General features: G+C 39.5%; 1 protein-coding gene across 2 annotated transcripts; it reads right to left on the bottom strand.

Moving 5' to 3' along the window:
* Positions 1 to 1,069: 1,069 nt before the first annotated feature.
* On the bottom strand, positions 1,070 to 20,044 carry rbm17 (RNA binding motif protein 17). Of its 2 annotated transcripts, XM_061714241.1 has the most exons (13): positions 19,998 to 20,044; positions 18,824 to 18,972; positions 14,090 to 14,206; positions 13,836 to 14,002; positions 12,720 to 12,832; positions 10,853 to 10,903; positions 10,237 to 10,369; positions 9,962 to 10,113; positions 8,515 to 8,565; positions 5,798 to 5,874; positions 5,618 to 5,716; positions 5,465 to 5,537; positions 1,070 to 1,362 (listed from the first exon to the last, which is right to left on the bottom strand). In XM_061714241.1, the coding sequence occupies exons 2-13, from the start codon at positions 18,950 to 18,952 to the stop codon at positions 1,259 to 1,261; spliced, it is 1,266 nt and encodes a 421-aa protein (XP_061570225.1). In that variant the 5' UTR covers positions 18,953 to 18,972; positions 19,998 to 20,044; the 3' UTR covers positions 1,070 to 1,258. The 2 variants fall into 2 exon arrangements, with proteins under 2 accessions (XP_061570225.1, XP_061570224.1); XM_061714240.1 differs by lacking the exons at positions 1,070 to 1,362; positions 19,998 to 20,044 and having other exon boundaries at positions 5,510 to 5,716; positions 12,723 to 12,832; positions 18,824 to 18,991.
* Positions 20,045 to 20,628: the final 584 nt, after the last annotated feature.

The following is a 20,628-nucleotide window of genomic DNA, read 5'->3' on the forward strand; positions in this document are numbered from 1 at the left end:
CTTGGTGAAACAGAAAAGTGGTTTTGACAGTCCGTCCCGTCTTCATTCACTATCAAAACAAATGCACGTGACGGGACAGGAGTTTTCCGATGATACAAATACATTAAGAGAGCCTGGCAGGGAGCGGAGTAATAGATCCATACGTATATATGTCTATGGGCTGGAGCGGAGGAGCGGAGCCGCCACCGCAGTAATGGCGGCCCGCTCGACTTCCGGGTTTCGCCGGATTCGTCTATACTTTTTGAATATATACTGTTTAGTATGGCATTTCTGTTTGCTGTAAGTGATGCCTGATTCAAGTCTCTAAAGTTCATGCTGAGGAACATTATTCTGAAACTATTCATAGACCTGTCTTTTACAGATTGGTGAAACTTTGTTTTTGTTCCCAATCATGTCCCAGATCTGTGAATTTTACCAATTGACTTGCAAGATGTCTTCCTTTTAATGCCACTCCTGTTTCCAGACATCAATATTTTGTATTTCCCATCTTCTTCATAGTGAATTAAATCTTCTACAAAGCTTTGAACCATTTCAGAATTGGGATTGTACATAAAGATGGTACTTTTAATGGCGCTTCAGGCATGATGAGTTATTCACTTGGAGAAGAGTGAAACAATCTGATTTTTCCTGGCTTTTGTCTGACATTCTCGTCACCTTTTGAACTCCCAGCTTAGGTGTCGAAGCGAAGCCTCTTAAATGGGTCTCTCTCCTCATCTGTGCTCTGCAACCCGCTTCCCTGACCTGAATTAAACCTGCTCCGGCGGGACGTCCTCTGACGCTGCTGCCTGGAACCTCCAGGGCCCTCCTGGTTCACTTACGTAAGCTCTGAACGAGGCTGCGTTCACCGTCCCAGTCCCCTCTCCTGTGGTCCGGCATGGCTAAGACGAGGTGCTCCCACCCCGGGGAGATGCTCCCGCTGCTCAGGAACCGGCCTTATGTCAGACAATCAGACTGGGAAACTAGGCTTCCTGGAAAGCGGGGGCTGCTCCTCCCTGTGATGTTTTCATGACCACATTTCTAGCTCTTCGTTTCGGAGGAAACATAAATAAAAGGTAAATGTACACAGAAGAATGTTTACACCTTTTATTTGGTCTTGACATACAGGTATTTTCTTTTTTCTAAATCACAGGAAATAAAACCTACATGTTGGACTGAGAATCAGACAATGATGTTTGGGAAGTATTAAAAAAAAAGGTTATGTACAAGAGGGTACACGGTGAGCTCCTGGTTGGTGCTTGTTGATCTTCTTGGGGAAACATCAGACCTGCTCTCCCAGATCCAGAATCCGAAACTTGTCTAGATTGTAGAAGCAGGCCTTGACGACCCGCCCTCCAAAGTAACGTCCGTTCAGATCCACGACGGCTGCAGAGAAGAAACGTGCAAATATGTATATTAGTATATGAGACACGCAGAGGTGTCAAGTAACGAAGTACAAATACTTCGTTACCTTACTTTAGTAGAAATTTTGGTTATCTATACTTCACTGGAGTAATTATTTTTCAGACAACTTTCATTTCGGCCTTTAAAAAAAAAATATCCAGTTAAATTGCTCCGTCCGGATAGAGTGAATTTGGTTGTGGTTGTTTCAGATGTTCTTGTCCAGTTTTGTTCTTACATCCGTTCCCTCAGATTCCTGCAACTAAACTTGGATGTACATTCCAATAAAGGTTAGGATAAATGATAACATGCCTCTGAAGTTTGACTTTTTGCACCATTACAATACTTATAGGCAACTAGTCATCATATCTTCTGCTCTCTGAAACACATGTTAATGCTCAATAGTACACATATATGCTTCTTTAATATATTTGCATTATACTAAGATGCATTCATTTTCAATGGCTTTTGTCCTTAATGGCTTTTTTCCCCCTTACATTACTTTTACACTTTAAGTAGTTTTGAAACCAGTACTTTTATACTTTTACTTGAGTAAAAAACTTGAGTTGATACTTCAACTTCTACAAGAGTATTTTTAAACTCTAGTATCTATACATTTACCTGAGTAATGAATGTGAATACTTTTGACACCTCTTGAGACACGGGAACTTTGCTGGGCTTTAAAGCACTTTTTAAAAACATATGCTCTTCACCTCATTAAAAAAATGAAGATGGAAACACAAAACAATGACAGAACTGTTTCAACCATCTGGGTTTTATCAACACTCAAGGAAACCGACACAGTCATTTCTCAGGATTGGTGTTTTTGTTGCTGACTGAATCATAACTGCTGTCCTGAAGAGCAGTTCAATTGTACTGTACTTGGAAGGACGCTTGCATCACCGTCCGGTACTCCTAAATTCAAGCAGGACAACTCCGACCCGGTGTGTGTTGCTTTGATTCTGTTCGGCTGTAAATGTTGTAACATCCAGAACTCTTGGAAACAGGAAATGACTGTGGTGTTGGCATTTCACTGACCGAAGCGTTCAGCTGTGTGTTAACATAATGCCAAGAAGGCCAGACGTCAGCAATGTTCTGCTCAGAATTTACTGCTGCTGCAGATACGTTTAAGATGTATGGGCCATCTCTACAATTTAAAGTTCATTATTATACAGAGTAATGGGGATCCTCAAGTGGAAAATATCTAAGCCGGTTGCAAATCTTCCCAGGAGAAGACAAACCCAAGGATAGGACATGCAGTGCTCAGAGAAACTGTACAAAACCTGGATAGGTAGAGGCTATACAGGTCTCAGTCATGGTAAGAAGGGGCATGACGGTAGAATTAGGAGAAAGTTGAGCAGGTACGGACTTGTTTGGAAGGGTTGTAGGGAGAGAACGAACCATAGCGGTCATTATCGAACCCAAATTCTGCTTTCTGCACATAAAAAAACGCCGGCACTGGTCTGGTAGTAGAGCTGCAACAATGAGTCGAGATGATCGACGACTTCGATTATTAATATTTTTAGATGGGAAATTGTCTCCACATGAAACCATGTAAAAACAGGAACGTCACAGTCAAACTGGGGCTTGTTTCCAGTTCGTTACTGTCGTATGTTATATTTTTGCAATACGCTATGCAAAGTATACTGATCAGATGCACACCTGAAAACATTGCAGATGTTTGTGTTTCTCACACAGATGCTTGCAAACGCCGTGTGACATTTTCACAAAATCTGGTTGTTTGGAAAATGATCAATGCACTTTGGACCAACGTCACCAACTTTGACTATTATAGAGTCCAAGGTGGGGTCATCAGTCAGAGAGCCTAAAATGCAGCCATGAAACAGATGGATGTTGTCATGAACATGATCATCTCCAATAGAACGACTGAAACGTGAAAGAATCGAGGAGCTGCCGTGACGTTCAGACCATAATCTGATGGAAATGCTGTGATGGGATCTTAAGAGAACCACCCAGAAAACTCAATGAGATGAAACATTGTAAAAAATTCCTCCCCAACGATGTGAAGGACTGATAACGTAGATCATCACTTCATCGCTTCTGCAGTTTGGATCAGTTTTTGTTGGACAATCCTGATACGTGTGATAATGTCAAGTGCTCCTTTGAGGTTGTATCTACCTAATTTGAAAAGCTGGTGAAGATCATATGATCTTTTATCACATCTTGATATTTAAAAAGAACTGAAAGGTGTAATTTCCTTGCATGTGATGCCACAAGCATCTACAAGTCTGCATCAACGTGACAGGAAAGGACATGAGCTGAACATGAAGTGGATAAACCTATACACACAGCTGTTGTATGCTTGAACTTCTAGTGCTGCTGTGAGGTTGCTAGGCAACAACTGAGCACGAGGAGAGCACTGAACCAGGCCAAGAAACAAAGGCATCTGATTGTTATACTGAAAAAAGATTCAAATTGTGACTTGATCAAATAAAATCTAAAGCATTCAGAGATAAAATAAGGTTCTGGCACCTATTACAGCTAAACTGTTGGTTCTTGAGCAAAAAGAAAGCCACTAAATTCACAATGTCTCTTGTATTCTCATCAGAAGATTGACAACCGCTAGGGATGTTAACAATTAATCGATTTTAGATTGTCTATAAGAAATTACTTGATTAAATTAATCAATTAACAGTTAATCAGCATTTTATCATTGGGTTGTGTTACGTGAATGTAATGCTGATTTAATGTCTCGCGCTACACAGCCAAGAAAGCAGAGCTGAAAACACGACTAGCCACAAAAAAAGTAGCTCTGACAACAGAAAGCCACAACATACAAGTTCAAAACAGTGACATTTTCTTTTGAAACACATTTTCTTTGAACTTTTCAGTTATATATGCTAGGCCTACTAATTTTCTTTTACTGTGTGGGTCACTGCCATTGTTGTCATGTTTGTGTCAATAAATATTTGACTAAGGCAGGGGTCGGCAACCCGCGGCTCCAGAGCCCTAGTGGCTCCTGGAGCTTTTTCAAAAATGTTTGACCTTTTTTTTCCCTTTTCTTCTTCTTTTTTTCTCTTATTTTCTTTTTTCCTTTCCTTTTTAATCTCGACATTTCAACTTTTTTCTCAAATTTTTGACTTTTTTCTTGAAATTTTGACTTTTTTCTCGAAATTTTGACTTTTTTCTCGATATTTTGACTTTTTTCTCGACATTTCGACTTTTTTCTCAAAATTTTGACTTTTTTCTTGACATTTCGACTTTTTTCTCGAGATTGTATTTCAACATTAATCTTGACATTTCGACTTTTTTCTCGACATTTCCACTTTTTTCTCGAAATGTTGACTTTTTTCTCGAAATTTCGACTTTTTTCTCGACATTTCGACTTTTGTCTCAAGATTGTACTTCAACATTTTTACTTTTTTCTCAAAGTACTTATTGAAAAATAAATCTTGCTCCAGTTATAACTAATATAGAAACATGCAGCATGTGTTGTCTTCTTTCTAAGGCTGATACAAGACTTTTCATTTTTTGCGGCTCCAGACATATTTGTTTTTTGTGTTTTTGGTCCAATACGGCTCTTTCAACATTTTGGGTTGCCGACCCCTGGACTAAGGAATATAATATGCCTTGTGTATTCAGCCGGTGTATGTCAGCACAAATAATTTTTGTTAGACCATATTGAGGGATTCTCAGATTTCAAAGAAAAACGCTGCTTATCAGTTAATCAATTGATAAGGTCATCAATTAATCAATTAATGAATTAATTAATGAACATCTTTCCACCTGGGAGAGATTACTTCTCTTATCATCCTCTACGAAGTCGTTGTTGTAGTGAGATGGGTTGTTTGAGAGCGTGTCCTGCTTTCCGTGGCTGTGATGTAAGCCCGGTTCTGCTGGAGCCGTAGGGAGACGGCTGGGTTGCTGGGCCAGGTATGATATAACACCGCAGGGAGCCAAGTCTCACCTTGTTTCTGATCTGGGCCGCCTCATTTAGAACGAGACGCGCTCTCGCCCGCTATGTTATTAGAGCAATTATACAACGCCACGAAGAAGACGAGGCGGTTACATAAATGTGTCCGGAACCAGCTGCTGTCGTGTGCAGGTGTGACGAGCAAACGCTGACCTTTAATGGCCGACTCCACCCTCTCGAACTCCAGGAATATCCTGACCGCTTCTTCGTCCATCACCTCTGCAATCTGGAAGAGAAAAGCCGCCTTAGCTGGACCGTCCCGTGTGACGTCATTGGCTTAACCTCGCCGAAGGTCACGTCTCCCACCTCAAAGATCACACATTTAACCACTTTGCCGTATTTCTCGCACTCTTCTTTCGTCTCTCCCTCCAAATCTTCGTCCACCTCTCCCGGGCCCACCATGTTCTGGAGAAACAAACAGGATATCAGGCCATTTTTGATGCGTGTTGTGTAAGCAGGGATGTGGACGGTGACTCACACACGTACCCTCAGCAGCACCACTTTGGTGGGGTTCTTCAGGATCTCTGTGAGCGGGTTCGCCTCAGACTTCTTGCCCATGTCCACTGATTGGACAGAAACAGACGTCAGGACTCATTTTATTTCCACAGATAAGATGATGGAGCGACTGAAGGTGGATCTGCTTCAGTACAGATCCCACACATCCCGACCTCACTGACTCAGTACTGGTGATACATCCAACTGTTCAGCTCCTCTTATATCTGATCAAAGGTACTTCCGTTTACAGATTTAAAATGTCTTTTGAGAAGCTTTCCAGCTTTCTTTTATCAGGTACAGGACTGTCTCAGAAAATTAGAATATTGTGATAAAGTCCTTTATTTTCTGTAATGCAAAAATGTCATACAGAAGAAAATTCAAATATCCTATCTCAAAAAATGAGAATATTCTGGGAATCTTAATCTTAAACTGTAAGCCATAATCAGCAATATTAAAGTAATAAAAGGCTTGCAATATTTCAGTTGATTTGTAATGAATCCAGAATGTATGACATTTTTGTTTTTTTTTATTGCATTACAGAAAATAAAAGGACTTTATCACATATATTCTAATTTTCTGAGACAAAATGTCTTTAAGCTTTGGGTGCCTGGTAAAGTTGCTTTCGTCACTGAAAATTATGACTAAATATCGTCGTCAACGAACCTTTATCACCTGAGGAAAACGAGACGAGACGCAAATGCTGGTCATGTGACGATAACGATAATTAAATATATAATGCAATATCGTAGACGAATAAAAAACGAGACTATTATGTAGATTACAAAATAAAAACTCTGCTAAAATGTGTCTTCATTTCCGTTGACCAAAACGAGACGAAATGTTCTAACAAAGATCCTTAATGTCCATGTTTTCAGTAGTTTCCTCTGGTTTAGTTTCTGGGTGACGTTAGTCCTCAATCCCAGTCGCTGCAGCGGGGAATCAGATCCAGAAGATGGAGCTGCAGAGTTAGAGGCTGATGCCGTTAACGCAGAGCTCTAGATTCACGTTAAAGTTACATAGAGAAACGTAGGGATCTGCTCTGGGGCTGGAGAAGAAGAACAAACCATCTTTGGATACACTTTCCTACGTAGACGTGGAAAAGAAAACCCAACGTGTCATCGAAAAAGAAAAAGATGGGGAGAAATGTAGAAAAATAAATATGTTGTAAACTCAAATTATAGTCTTCTGTATCTGGAATTAATGTTTTCTTAAGTCTATAAGGTAACAATAGTATAATAATAAGATAACCTGGTTTGAATTGTAAAATGGGTTTGGCTAAATACAATCTTTGACTAAAACTAGACTAAAATGGTCCTGGACAATTCTGACTAAATTAAGACTAAAAAGCTCAGACTTTTAGTCGACTGAAACTTGACACGACTAAAAAGAAGAATGAACGTGACTAAAACTAAAATGATAGCTTGACCCAAAGACTAGACTACAACTAAAACTGAAACAGGCTGACAAAAACAACACTAGTGAGGAAAATAAGACACAAAGGGAAATCTGTATTTTCCATATTTCTTTTGACACCAGGCAGAAAGATTTATCAGAAACGACGACTGATAACGACATACGTTTCATATCTAAAGTGGTCGTCTCATTCTTTAACTAAGACACCGAGGCATTTTTCAGCAGTCCGTCCACTGATAAGTTATTTGAATATTCTGTCCTTTAGGAGGAACGTGGAGTCCTGGCTCTTCAGAGAGCGATCACTTGCTCGTGACGCTCTGCCTCGCTCCGTGACGCTCTGCCTGCTCAGCGATTTACCTCATTCCAGTGACGCCTTTAAGCCTTTAACCTGCCGGCTAGTCTTCACCTCTGCACCTTGATAGTCCTCTTGGCTGGATTCCCACTTCCAGGTGGACTAACCGCAGCACTGAACCTTGTCCGTTAATGGATAGTTTGATGTCTAGACACGTTTACGGTTACTCGGCAACACTTTGAACCTTAAGCGAACCGGTTGGTCTTAACCTGACGTCTTCAGAAATCTCTTTGCGATGCATGGATCACACTTGAAAATAGCTTTATTAGCAGCAAACTTTAAATGTTTAAGTGTCTTGTATCAGTCAGTGTAGCTCTAAACGACACCTCCAAACCTATTTCGTTAACGGGACTCTGTGAGGGCAAGCTGACGACTCCAATTAGCTTTTGATAAAGTAATTAGTCAATGACCTCACTTAATTCTCTCTCCAGCAAAATGACTTAAGTGAAAACCAGATCTCGTTTCTTAGATTGTATGTCATCCAAACTTTTGATGACTTTGTTTAATATCATCACTGTATAAGATTTAGAAGAGGACTAAGCTGGACGGGGAAAACATGAGATGGGGAAAACAGTTGATGAGAATGGTGAGGATGAGAAACGAGGAGCGGTAGCTCAGATGGGGCTGGTAGCACACAGCATGCTGTCCAACTGTCCTCATTTCAATTTGAAAGAAAAATTAACAAAGGCCAAATTCAAAAATGCTAAAATGAGATGAATATGGTGGTAAAAGGTCAGACTTCAGCTGTGAGGGAACGATGCCTGCACGCAGAAATCTTCACAGATGAACCACGAAAGTTTAAAAGGTCATAAAACGCGGCGGTGCTTTTAATGTGAAGGGCTGTGGCGTGGGTGCGTGCCAAACAGAACCACACTCTCTTAAAAACACCAGCTGGACAGCACCACTCTGCACACGAGGAGAGAAAATAGAAGAAAAGGCCAACCTGCAGAACCTCCGGGTGGAATGTCGAGGACGCCTGACTGGCTGGACCCTGCTGCTCACACACAATCAAACACACACACAAACACACACAAAGTCATTGTATAACATGTACTTGAAGCTAAAAACACCATAGTTGGCCATGACTAGGAATGGGCGATATTTTACCGTTATCGCACGATATATCGTCAAAAAAATTCCCCACGGTAAGAATTTGTCATCTCGCAGTAAAAACGATAAATTCCTGTTGATGATGTTTTTGTGTAAAACTGATTTATGGTTCTGTGTTAAATCCACGCACAACGTATGTGAATGAAGGAAGGAAGGAAGGAAGGAAGGAAGGAAGGAAGGAAGGAAGGAAGGAAGGAAGGAAGGAAGGAAGGAAGGAAGGAAGGAAGGAAGGAAGGAAGGAAGGAAGGAAGGAAGGAAGGAAGGAAGATGGAAGGAAGGAAGGAAGGAAGATGGAAGGAAAGAAGCAAGGAAGATGGAAGGAAGGAAGGAAGGAAGGAAAGAAGGAAGGAAAGAAGGAAGGAAGATGGAAGGAAAGAAGGAAGGAAGGAAGGAAGGAAGGAAGGAAGGAAGGAAGGAAAGAAGGAAGGAAAGAAGGAAGGAAGATGGAAGGAAAGAAGGAAGGAAGGAAGGAAGGAAGGAAGGAAGGAAGGAAGGAAGGAAGGAAGGAAGGAAGGAAGGAAGGAAGGAAGGAAGGAAAGAAGGAAGGAAGGAAGATGGAAGGAAAGAAGGAAGGAAGGAAGGAAGGAAGGAAGGAAGGAAGGAAGGAAGGAAGGAAGGAAGATGGAAGGAAAGAAGGAAGGAAGATGGAAGGAAGGAAGATGGAAGGAAAGAAGGAAGGAAGATGGAAGGAAGGAAGGAAGATGGAAGGAAAGAAGGAAGGAAGATGGAAGGAAGGAAGATGGAAGGAAGGAAGGAAGGAAGGAAGGAAGGAAGGAAGGAAGGAAGGAAGGAAGGAAGGAAGGAAGGAAGATGGAAGGAAGGAAGGAAGATGGAAGGAAAGAAGGAAGGAAGATGGAAGGAAGGAAGGAAGGAAGATGGAAGGAAGGAAGGAAGGAAGGAAGATGGAAGGAAAGAAGAAAGAAAGAAAGAAAGAAAGAAAGAAAGAAAGAAAGAAAGAAAGAAAGAAAGAAAGAAAGAAAGAAAGATTCCCATTGATGACATTTAGTAGTATTTAGTATCTTTTAGAGCAGTGTTTTTGGGGCTCCAAAGACTGAATGTGGTGATGGATTTATAGTTTAAAAGGTGGAGTTGAATTGGTATTTCTTTTATCGTCATTTTTATCGTTATCGGGATAAATGCCAGAAATTATCGTGATACATTTTTTAGTCCATACCGCCCATCCCTAGCCATGACTTAAATCAGATGCGAGCTGGACGCAGCGTCAGCAGCTCAGACAGACGGACACGAAGCACACGAATTAAACTACAAGGGTCACTTACGTTTCTCTGCCGCGTCTCCTATGATGATCTTTCCCCCTCTCTTGCTGGTCTTCTCCACAGACAGTGCCGTGCTCAGACCTTGCTCGTGCTTCCCCAGACCCTGGCCTTCTCTGAAACCGTACTTCTGCATGATCTTATGAGCCACAGTCCCTCTGTTGGGACCAAAACGGGTCTTTATTCCACCAGATGTAACTCCGAGCTGCCGTGTTAAAAGTGAATGTGGCCGTTTTGTGACGTGCACAGCTGCTGGCGAGGAACATGCACGCTCCACTCACCCCATGTTAGCCAGGAAGGAGCTGGTCGGGCCAGGCGGGGAACGAGGCCGGTCCGAGTCCTCGTACATCGGGGGAGGGATGGCTGCTTTTGAGCTCCTGGCAGGACGGCTTTCCTCATCATAGTTATACGCGCCTAAAGACATGACACAAAATAAATAATGCTGCTGCTGACAGGTAGAGCTGCACAAGGGCATATAAAAGCATTTCTTTTTTTAGCTGGAAGTCATATCTTAACTTGCACTAAATATTGATTACAGATTACTGCATTTTGGAGCTAATTTGACAGACTATGCTGCCCTCTGCTGGTCAAACTAATGCATGATGTTAACGGTCAAACAAACTGAAGGTTGTGGTCACTGCTGTTTTCACTAAAACCTTCATCTGCTCACAGAAGCAAAACTAGTTCAATATTCCCACTTGACTTTAGGTCCATTCAGCTTTATTTGTGTAAAAACCAATACTATCATCCCTTCCTCCGATGCCCCTCTCAAGTACCGGTTCTGACCTTGCTCCATACTGACATCCCTATTTGCTGACACCATCCTCACAGAGGGAGGAACATGGTCACCGTGTACTTAATGTGTTGTAAAGTACCAGGTGATTGGTCACCACTTACCGTCTCGGTCCACGAGCGACGAGGGAGGTGCGATGGCTGCTCCACCCATCGCTGAAAGGGAAAAGAGAAAAGAGTTGTTCTTCCTGTCAGTTCTGAAACACATCGACTGCGACAAACAGCTGCAGTCATTTTATGAGACCATCATTTCCACTGGTGCCAAAACGTTGACGGCGTTGTTAAGGTCAGCCAACGTCACACTGATGACCAAAATGAATAATAGCACGTATAAGGAGAACTAAAGCTTCCATATAGATAATATAACATTGCTTCTGATGCCCGAACATAAAGCTTTAACACTACCATGGACCAGTACTGATCTTTGTTAGCATGTATTTTAATGGTTTTGTGCGTATGATGTGGTGATATGTAGTGGTTCCAAAACCAAACACTGAATCCCTTTCCCCTGAGAGAACATTAACGATGGTAAAGTGAGAAGCTCGCCCTGCAGCTGGTGTTTTGTTTGTGCCGTCTGGGTAGAATAATGAAGGTCCGAAGAGGACGGGTTGCAGCTTCTATGGATGTTAACCGTGCAGCAGTCGCCCTGGGACAACTTACTGAAGCTAACACAGCGTTGGAATAGAATATAATTCTTCTTTAATTTAAACCAATGTTACATTTCTGCCAACAGATCACTTGAAATGTGAGGTGGTCTAATGTCAGATTTAACGGGGGCATAATATTGAAAAAATGAAGAGAAGAGAAAGCACATTTAGCGAGTTGAATCACTATCTTGGTAGTCGACTAAAACCTCATAGCAGCCCCAAACCATAACACCACCCCCACCGTGCTTCAGTGTGGATATGGAGTTCCTTAAACGATGTTCTGTATTGGTTGTGGACCACATATATCATCATATATCAATAAGTATTACAGGCAAAACCTTCAAGCTGTATCTCGCTAGACCACAACACCTTTTCCTGCCTGGTTTAGGGGCAACTAAATACATTTTTTTGTAGCTGGTCTTGCCTTCCTACTCCGCAGCTCAGACCTGTCCAGAATCAAGGAGATGGTTGTCACATACGAGGAGCGACCAGAACCTGCCAGAACCTTCTGTGGTTCCCTCAGTGCTGCTTTTGGTTTCCATGATCAGTTTTCTCCTCGTATTTTCATCAACATTGAAGGGTCATTCTGACCTTTGAAATGTCTCTGGGACGCCACATTTCCTCCACTTACTGATGGATATTAGATAGGCCTTCCATGGTCTTGTAAATTCCTCTTTTGATTGGTACTTTTCAACATTGAAGTCTCATTGTTACTTTGGCAGCTCTGCAGATGGTAGAAGAATGCCACCTCAGACATTCAGGCAAATGCCACAGCAACTTTTGTTTGTTGGAAGATCACATTAATGATATGACAATTCTGGCATCTATGTTGTTGTTAGTTCTGTCTGTAATATTTCTGGACTTTTTATATTCCCTGTATGCATGCGAGTCCACGTTTGAGAGGGACTAGGCACAACACATATTGTGTACCATAGATACCAGCTACTAGTCCTAGGCTGATGAAACAGACTTTTCACAACCTTGGCTAATTTGAGGCGTCGCTCGAGATGTGATCATGACGAAAAAGGGAGTCAGCACCAAGTCCATGCAGCTCCAGTATTTGAGAACAGAACTGGAGTAAAATATCATCAAACCATCAGGTTAGTGTGAGTGTGAACTCAGTAGAGTGAAGTCAAGTAACTCACTCCACATCTTAAACTATCTACTATGAACACAACTGTAAAGAAATTATCAGAAAGTGAGCCGTTGCACTGCTCCTCTGCAGGATTTTGAAGAAAACCCATTAGTTCCTCAGGCGACAGCGTCACGTTACTGAAAAGGCTATAAAATGACCAGTGTAACTCTTCCTGGAGGGATGCACTCACTACGTTTCCTCCTCTCTTTTTCAAAATCGTCTTCTTCATCTGAGTCTTCTTCTGCTGCTGGGAAACGAGAGAAACCACTCGGAGCCCCCCCTTCGTGTCTGTCTTTCCTCTTCCTGCAACACAAAGAGTTAAGATTTTATTCTGTTCCTCCAGTAGTAGTTTTTACCTACTCCAACTAAAGCCTGGACCACTTGTTTGGAGGATTTTAAGCTTATCGCTACATTAAATAACATCTGCAGCCGCAATGTCAATGTATAAAACAAAACAACTTCACTGATAGAGTATAAAGTCAAACGTTTATGATGTTTTCTAGGCCTGTGTTGAAAAAAATCAATTTCCCAATTCTAAATCGATTCTCATATTAATTCCTAAAAATCGATTCATATGTCTAAAGATCAATTTTTTTTTCATTTTTTTGGGGGGGGATTTTTTTCTTTTATTTATTTATGTTTTTTTTTTTTTCATCATTACATTACAACTTTTGGTTATTTTTTTGTTTATCCCCAAAAAAGGAATGTTTTGTTGGACACGAGAATAACTGGTGCCATGTTTTTGCCTTTAAATATGTTTAAAGGTATGAAAACATTAAAGTGTTAGGTTATAATTGCATAAATTGTCTATATTTCATTACTTTATATACTGTCTTGGGGTTACATTTGCAAAAAATGCTAAAAACCAAATGCTCAAAAATTAAAAACCAAAACAGACCGAAAATGGAACAAATAAAAACGGAATGTGGGAAAAAATAAAACCGATTTAATCCGTCTCTGTTTCCTCCCTGGATCTGTTTGGTAATTCTGACCCACATGTTTCTGAAAGCAGTTCTATCAGCATTCTGGGAGGTGATTGGTCCTTACAGCATCATTAGCTGCCAATACTTGCTGTTGAATCTCAATATAATACTAGTAGTAATATTTTGCATAACTACAGTCATATAATTCATGCAACAGCTCAAAAAACTGTTTTAATAACACTAACCCAGATCAATATCGGAATCGAATCGAATCAAATCTTGATAATCGATTCTGAATCTTAAGAATCGGAATCGAATCGATTCTTGACATTTGAATCGATCCCCAGCCCTAATATTTTCATTAACAGAAATGGTTGTCCTACTTTTCCCTCTCTTCGATCTCTTTCTGCCGCTCCTGCTCTCTCTGGCGCTGCCGTTCCTCTCTGTGACGCTTCACCACCTTCTCATAGTCGTTGGGGAACATGGGGTCGTACTCATCTGCCAGCGGGATCAGCACATCGCCTGAAGAGAAAGCGCTAGGAACCACGTCCTGAGGGAAACGTTTAAAAACAAAACACTTTACAAATGAAGTCAACATCACAAAACCTAGATAGCATGAATAGTGGGTGAGACCAACCATGAGTCCAGTGGCAACATGTGGGGGGGTGTCGATGGTCTGGCGCTCATCGCTGGAGCTTCCTCTCTTTAGATCAATGACAGGAGCTAGGACTGTGGTCTGCTTCAGCCGCTGGGTCTACACACACACACAAACGCGACTGCTGCTTTAAAATGTTTCCTTGTTCTAGCGGCAGGACAATCGGAATATTTTTATTTCCTTTATTCACATAGGTCTGAATCTGCCTTTGTTGAAAAAATCGATTTTCCGATTCTAAATCGATTCTCTTATTAATTCCTAAAAATCGATTCTTATGTCTAAAGATCGATTTTTTTTAATTTTTTTTTTCTTCTCATCATTACATTTTTGCCCGGTGAACTTTAATCCCAGTAGTCGGATACACAGTTTGTCATGACACTTCTGAAAAATGCCAGGTGCTTCATGGCAATATGTGTGCGTGACAGAATAAATTAGATAAGCAAAAATGATTTGTTTACTGCATGAACTATTGCAATGTCTTTCTTTTTTGCACTTTAAATGGATATTGAAAGGCCTGTTTGAGTTATTTTTTTCTTAGTTATTTCACAATAATTATTGTGAAATTATTATTTCACTAGTTATTTTACAGTCATATAATTCCGGCAACAGCTCAAAAAACATTTTAAACAACACTAAGCCAAATCAATATCGAATCGGATCGAATCGAATCATGATAATCGATTCTGAATCTTAAGAATCGCAATCGAAACGATTCTTGACATTTGAATCGATACCCAGCCCTAGGTCTGAGCCTTTTAGATTTATTTAGTTTAGGTGACGGGAGATCAGAAGAAAAGGAGAAGATCGACTTGTAATGATGGACTGAGGTTCACAGCGTCAGCTTCACGTAAAACTGGATCAGTACTTTGATAGTAATGAGTTTGTTTGTCATCTTTCTCCTCTAGACGTCCAACATTCAGCGGTTGATTGGTACGAACTCTGCAGTGGTGTCAGCTGAATAAAAACTTGATAAAAACATCACGGTGCAAACGTATATTAATTCACATGGTTTTGGTCCCTAACATAAGCTCACACTCCTTGCTCTCTAAGAATACGCCAAAGGCTGATTTACCTTTGTCATGTTCCTTTGAACTTTATAACTTTCAGCGGGCAGTTACAACACTCTTGATGGTAAACGTTGTCTTTCTTTTCCTGTTGTTAGTATCCAAGCTTAACGAGATACACTACTGCAACCAAACACACCACATAAGCACACAGCCTCCACTCAACTGATGAATCCTGCAATCATCTCACATTCATTTCATTTCTCAACTTGCATGTCAACTTTGTTTAGAGACTCCTTGCAGGTGTAGCAAATCACTGCTCCCATCCACTCGAGGGAAATGTATTTCCCCGACTCGATGTGACTTTCCTTTTGCAATTTATTTCATAGCCCAATGTTGTTTTGACGTTGTCTGTTCCATTCTGTTTTCTTTTGTTGCTTATTTTGCCAGGTTTTTGGTCAGGTTTTGGTAGCTGGAGGAAAACATTTCATATATTTACATAGATAAAATAGAAATGCATCTCCAAAGAGTTAACGCATGCTCAAGATGCAAGTTGGAAGATAGGAAGCATTACACCTCTGACTGGCTGACAAGTCAAAAAATAGTCTGATTGACCAGCACAATCATAAATATTAAACTATGTTATACTATATATATATTGTATACTATACTATATATTACATTTTTGAACTTTTGAAAATTTTGAACACAGAGACAGTTTGTTCCCCCAAGCTGTTGCTCTGATGAATCTCATCACTCATAGTCTCAGAGTAATCAACCACTGTGCAATAATAATAATAAAACACAATCATATGCTGTAACAATGCACCTTTCAATAACCATTTCTATCTCATACTGCTGCACCTTTCACTTTTTAAAAAAACTGTATATATGTTAATAAGAGCTGTCATTTGTCTATTTACTGTACAGTGAGCGAAAATAACCGAGTCAAATTCCCTGTCTTGTTTGACCTGACTTGGCCAATAAACCTGATTCTGTTTCTAAACGTGGCTGACGGTTTGTCTGTGTTTATTTGTTAATCCCACTAGTCCAGCACTGTTGCAGACCAACAAACTGGCAAACACATCTGGGTCAAAGACGTGACGCTTACTTTTTCTGTCCGATGGAACTTTTTACCTAATAATAAACATAAAAATGAATAAAAAATATAACATGTATGTCTAATACGTTCCTTCTACATGTGCCCACTCTTATTTTATTTAAACATGTTGGTTATTGGTCATTTTCTGCCGTCTGAAGTGTGAAAACATCATGTGGGGTGACCGTCCGGCCTTGACTTCTGTTTGGACAACTGGTTTTAAATCACATTAAAACAATTTAAAAATAATGCTTGCCCTATTGGGCATACTTTCAAACTTGTTTTAGATTTATTGACAAAGTTATGGAACATTTGTACACACATTTCAATCATAATACACAAACTAATCTTGTCCGAATATGTTCATTGTCTGAATTATCATCTGGGGTGACCATGAAAAAAATACAATTGAGGGACTTTTATATTGACAATCATCTCAAAGAGGATGTTGCATCAGCCAGTTACTCCATGAGGGTCCCAGAGAGACAACCTGCAGGTCAGTAGTCTCTCTCTCCTTTACAAATAAATCCTCTTTCTAACTGCTGCAGTGTATACGTCACATTTTGATATCATGTGGGGTGACCAACCTAAAACTGTAAATAATTAGTTTTATTTGCAAATCTATATTTTGAAGGTAAATTTGTTAGTGATATGTGGTGAGAAGTAGCTAGCTTGGATCATATAGCTAACTGTTAGCCTGTTATATTTGATTAAACTTGAAAGCATCATGTGGGGTGACCACCTGTCATGTGGGGTAACCAACAAATGGCAATTCTGTATCAAATTCAAAATTGAATGTCTATCAGTTTTGGTTCAAATATGAATTATTGGTATAGCATGCATAAGTGGATACACCTTGTACACATTTTAAATCAGTTTTATGAATTTTAGAGTAAGTAAGAGGGTGACACTGCCATTATGGATAGAATGTATTTAAAAATGGTTTTTAATGGTTTTTTCTGGTTGGTAGAGGATGGCAATGCCCAGGACTGTCACTTAGGTAGGAGCACGGGGTGGTAAAAATGGGAAAAAAAGCGGGATAAAAAAAATGAGGAAGAAAAAAAAATTAAAAAAAATGTTTTTTTTTAAAATGAAAGGAAACATGTGTCTATCTTTCTTGAAAAGTTAATTTAATTACTGATACTTATTAAAATATACATTTTGTTATGGAAATCTATTAATTTTGAGATAAATTGCGGTCGCCCCAAATGAGGCCTTATACGTCTTTGACCCATCTGCAGATCTGTTGATTATCAGAAGAAAACTTTACCAATCAACATTCAGAAAAGCTTTGAAAAAAGAGAAACCAAGTATAACTTAAAAAGAAAAGAGATCTTTAAAAAAAACAAGATTCAGGACTAAATTGATGGAACGTTGCGTTTCTGTGGAAGGAATCAGTTTATGGAACAATCTGAACAAAGAAACCAACGAATCCAAATCAAACATTACATTGAAAAGAACAATTAAAGCCAGTATGTTAAGGAAATAGAATGAAATATGTTGGTTATGTTTGGTTGACATACCCATTGTCATGAAAGGTATAAACATTGTTTGTTGTTGTTGAGTGGCATTAACTGAATTGTAACTTGGGAATTAAAAAGGAATGTGACTGTCTGTGTTGGCCAGCAGCTATTTTATTTTAGTTTTTTTAATTTACGTTCTTTGTAAATTGATTTCTTGGGAAAAAGGGGCAGATTAAATAAGATTCTTCTTCTTTCTGCTCCCTTTCGTTCAGAATTTAGGAACGTTTGTGTTTATATTCAATTGTTTGTTGTTTTATTTTATCAATGAATGAAATAAAGAATAAATAAATAAATGAATCAATCAGTTCAACCAGAGCAGATGATAAGCAGCACCTGAATGCAACTTTAACTCTTAAACCCCTTGAATGACATTGTATTTAAAGGGGACCTATTATGAAAAACAGGTTTTTTCTTGCTTTAACATATATAAAGTGGTCTCCCCTCAGCCTGCAAACTCAGAGAAGGAGGAAAGCAAGTGTTTTACTCCCTAGCCCACTTCCTTTCCCCCCCCAAGTGGTCCTTGTCGCTTGCCAGGCCGTCATTGAAAATAAGAATGTTCTTAATGACCTGCCTGGTTAAATAAAGGCCAATGACTGAAGGAATATCAAATACAGCGATAGAATTTTTTTTTTTCTCTTTATCGTATAATGTTCACAAAGTGTAATGCAATTCATGTCATGGGTAGTGTATTTTGAAGGATCAAATACTCAACATCCCATATTATCAATTTGACATTGTTTTATTTATTTTTTCGTAGCGGTGTATGGCGTCATTCAGGCAGCCAATCAGCACAGAGCCTCATTATCATAGCCCCGCCCACTCAGAATCCCGCATAGATAATGAGGTTAGAGAATGGGAAGATAAAGACATGACATGGCTGAATTTCTCATTTATTTAGCAAAAACAATCAAAAGCTTGTTTTTAACACATTCAAGGCCTATTTAAAATAGGTATTAGATTCCATAATAGGTCCCCTTTAAGTGATACTGATCTCCACTACGATCTGATGATGTATTGCACATTGGTACCTGGGATTAAAATAGGGGGTAAAGCGTGTGCACATGGACCATGCCAGCTGTGTGTCTCGTACCTTGGCCTGGGTCAGCGCCGCCTTCTTCACCTTCAGCTGCGACTGCAGCAGCTTGAAGTTCTTGGACCAGCCCTCGGTCTTGGTGTCGCTGGCTTGGTGTCCCACACCCAGGTCGTCGTACAGAGACATGTCTATCCTAGGGTTGCCACCTTTCAGAAATAGAAATAAGGGACGCCCTGATTTCAGCAGTGCAGGTGCCAAAAAAAGGGACATCCCCAAAACTTCTAAACTGCATAGAAATGTATTTATTTTATATAAAAAAACAAAATGCTTTGATTTAAAGTTTAAAGTGCCTTAATAGCATTGAACTTGCATGACTGTACAGACAGACAACAATACTAGCAACTGAAATATCCTCCTATGCTCTGTATGTCCACATCAGCCCAGATGTAGAATATACATACATGTGAAGGTCGGAACATTAGAATATGGTGTAAAAGTTCATTTATTTCAATAATTCAATTTAAAAGGGGAAACTACTACATTACATAGTCTCATTACATGCAAAGCAAGATGTGTTAAACCTTTATTTGTTATAATTTTGATGATTGAATTGTTTATTGATTTCATAATAAACAGAGATTTTTTATTTAGGGTTTTCATAAGCCATAATCACCAAAATTATAACAAATAAAGGCTTGAAATATCTCACTTTGCATGTAATGGGAAATAATATATTTGTTTCACCTTTAGTTGAATTTACTACGAATGAATTTTTGCAATATATTCACATTTTCCGACCTTCACCTGTATATTATTACATCAATAAATAAGAGCATAATATATGTCCGTATTGGTTCAATACGGAGCGCAACTTTTAATTCCCAATTCCGTAACAATTCCGTATTTCAAGCGACGGGTGGCAAGTCTAGTCTGCCCGGCCCGCTGCAAACATTACTGGGTTTCATTCACGTATATATATATATATATATATATATATATATATATATATATATATATATATGACATTAAAGTAACAGCTGCAGCCGTGCAGTCTGAATGACTGCTGATGAAGCTACCATGAGATCACGCTAATGGTGCTGCTGAGCTGAATGATTTAAAAAGAGACCTGGGAGTTTTTAGAGCAGCTATCAATCTGAAAATATCAAAAATATGTATTTAATATCTATATAATAATACATTTTGAAATGGTTTAACAGCACGTTTGATTTACCTCCTCTCCTCGCTGGAAGTGGCGGAAGCAGCAGCACAACAACAAAACTGAGATCAACGGTTAGGATCTGCTGCGCCGCCTAGAGGAGGGATGTCCTTTCAAATGTAGTTCTATTTTCATCTTTGAAACTACAAACATGGCGTCTTAGGATCGCTAAAACGACTATTTTTTTTAATAAACTTTATTTAATATTTCAATTTACAAAATTCCTAGTCAGATCAAAATGTTACGTACCGGTGTTATAAGTTTGGGAATGATCATCCTACGGATGTTTGAAAACAAAGTGGTAGCCTATATAAAGGAGCATAAAATTCAACAAAGAACACAATTTAAACATGCGCACAGTACAATATGTATTTCCTTGTTAACATTGTCTTTCTTTCAATCTACCCATACCAGTGCATCCAGTATGCCAGGCTCAATCGCCGAGTAATTTCATTTTTTGTAAGAGCGTGTAAACTGATGGTATCCTGAGTTCAATATTCCAGCTGTGTTATGACCAACTAATATTACTTTCCATTTTGAGCATGATGTCATTTCATTTTTGTATAGAGACCGTATAAATTGATGGTAACCTGAGCTAAATATTTCAATTATATTATTACTATTTACTGCAACGTTTTTGTTCAAC

Source organism: Cololabis saira, chromosome 23, assembly GCF_033807715.1.
Source record: "Cololabis saira isolate AMF1-May2022 chromosome 23, fColSai1.1, whole genome shotgun sequence".
Taxonomy (NCBI): domain Eukaryota; kingdom Metazoa; phylum Chordata; class Actinopteri; order Beloniformes; family Belonidae; genus Cololabis; species Cololabis saira.

Coding starts and splice junctions, on each gene's coding strand:
- rbm17 (XM_061714241.1), bottom strand. CDS start 18,952: ATGTCTCTGTACGACGACCTGGGTGTGGGACACCAAGCCAGCGACACC. Junction 14,207..18,823: donor CGGCGCTGACCCAGGCCAAG/GTACGAGACACA, acceptor GTGTGTGTGTAG/ACCCAGCGGCTGAAGCAGAC. Junction 5,538..5,617: donor TTAAATGTGTGATCTTTGAG/GTGGGAGACGTG, acceptor TTTCTCTTCCAG/ATTGCAGAGGTGATGGACGA.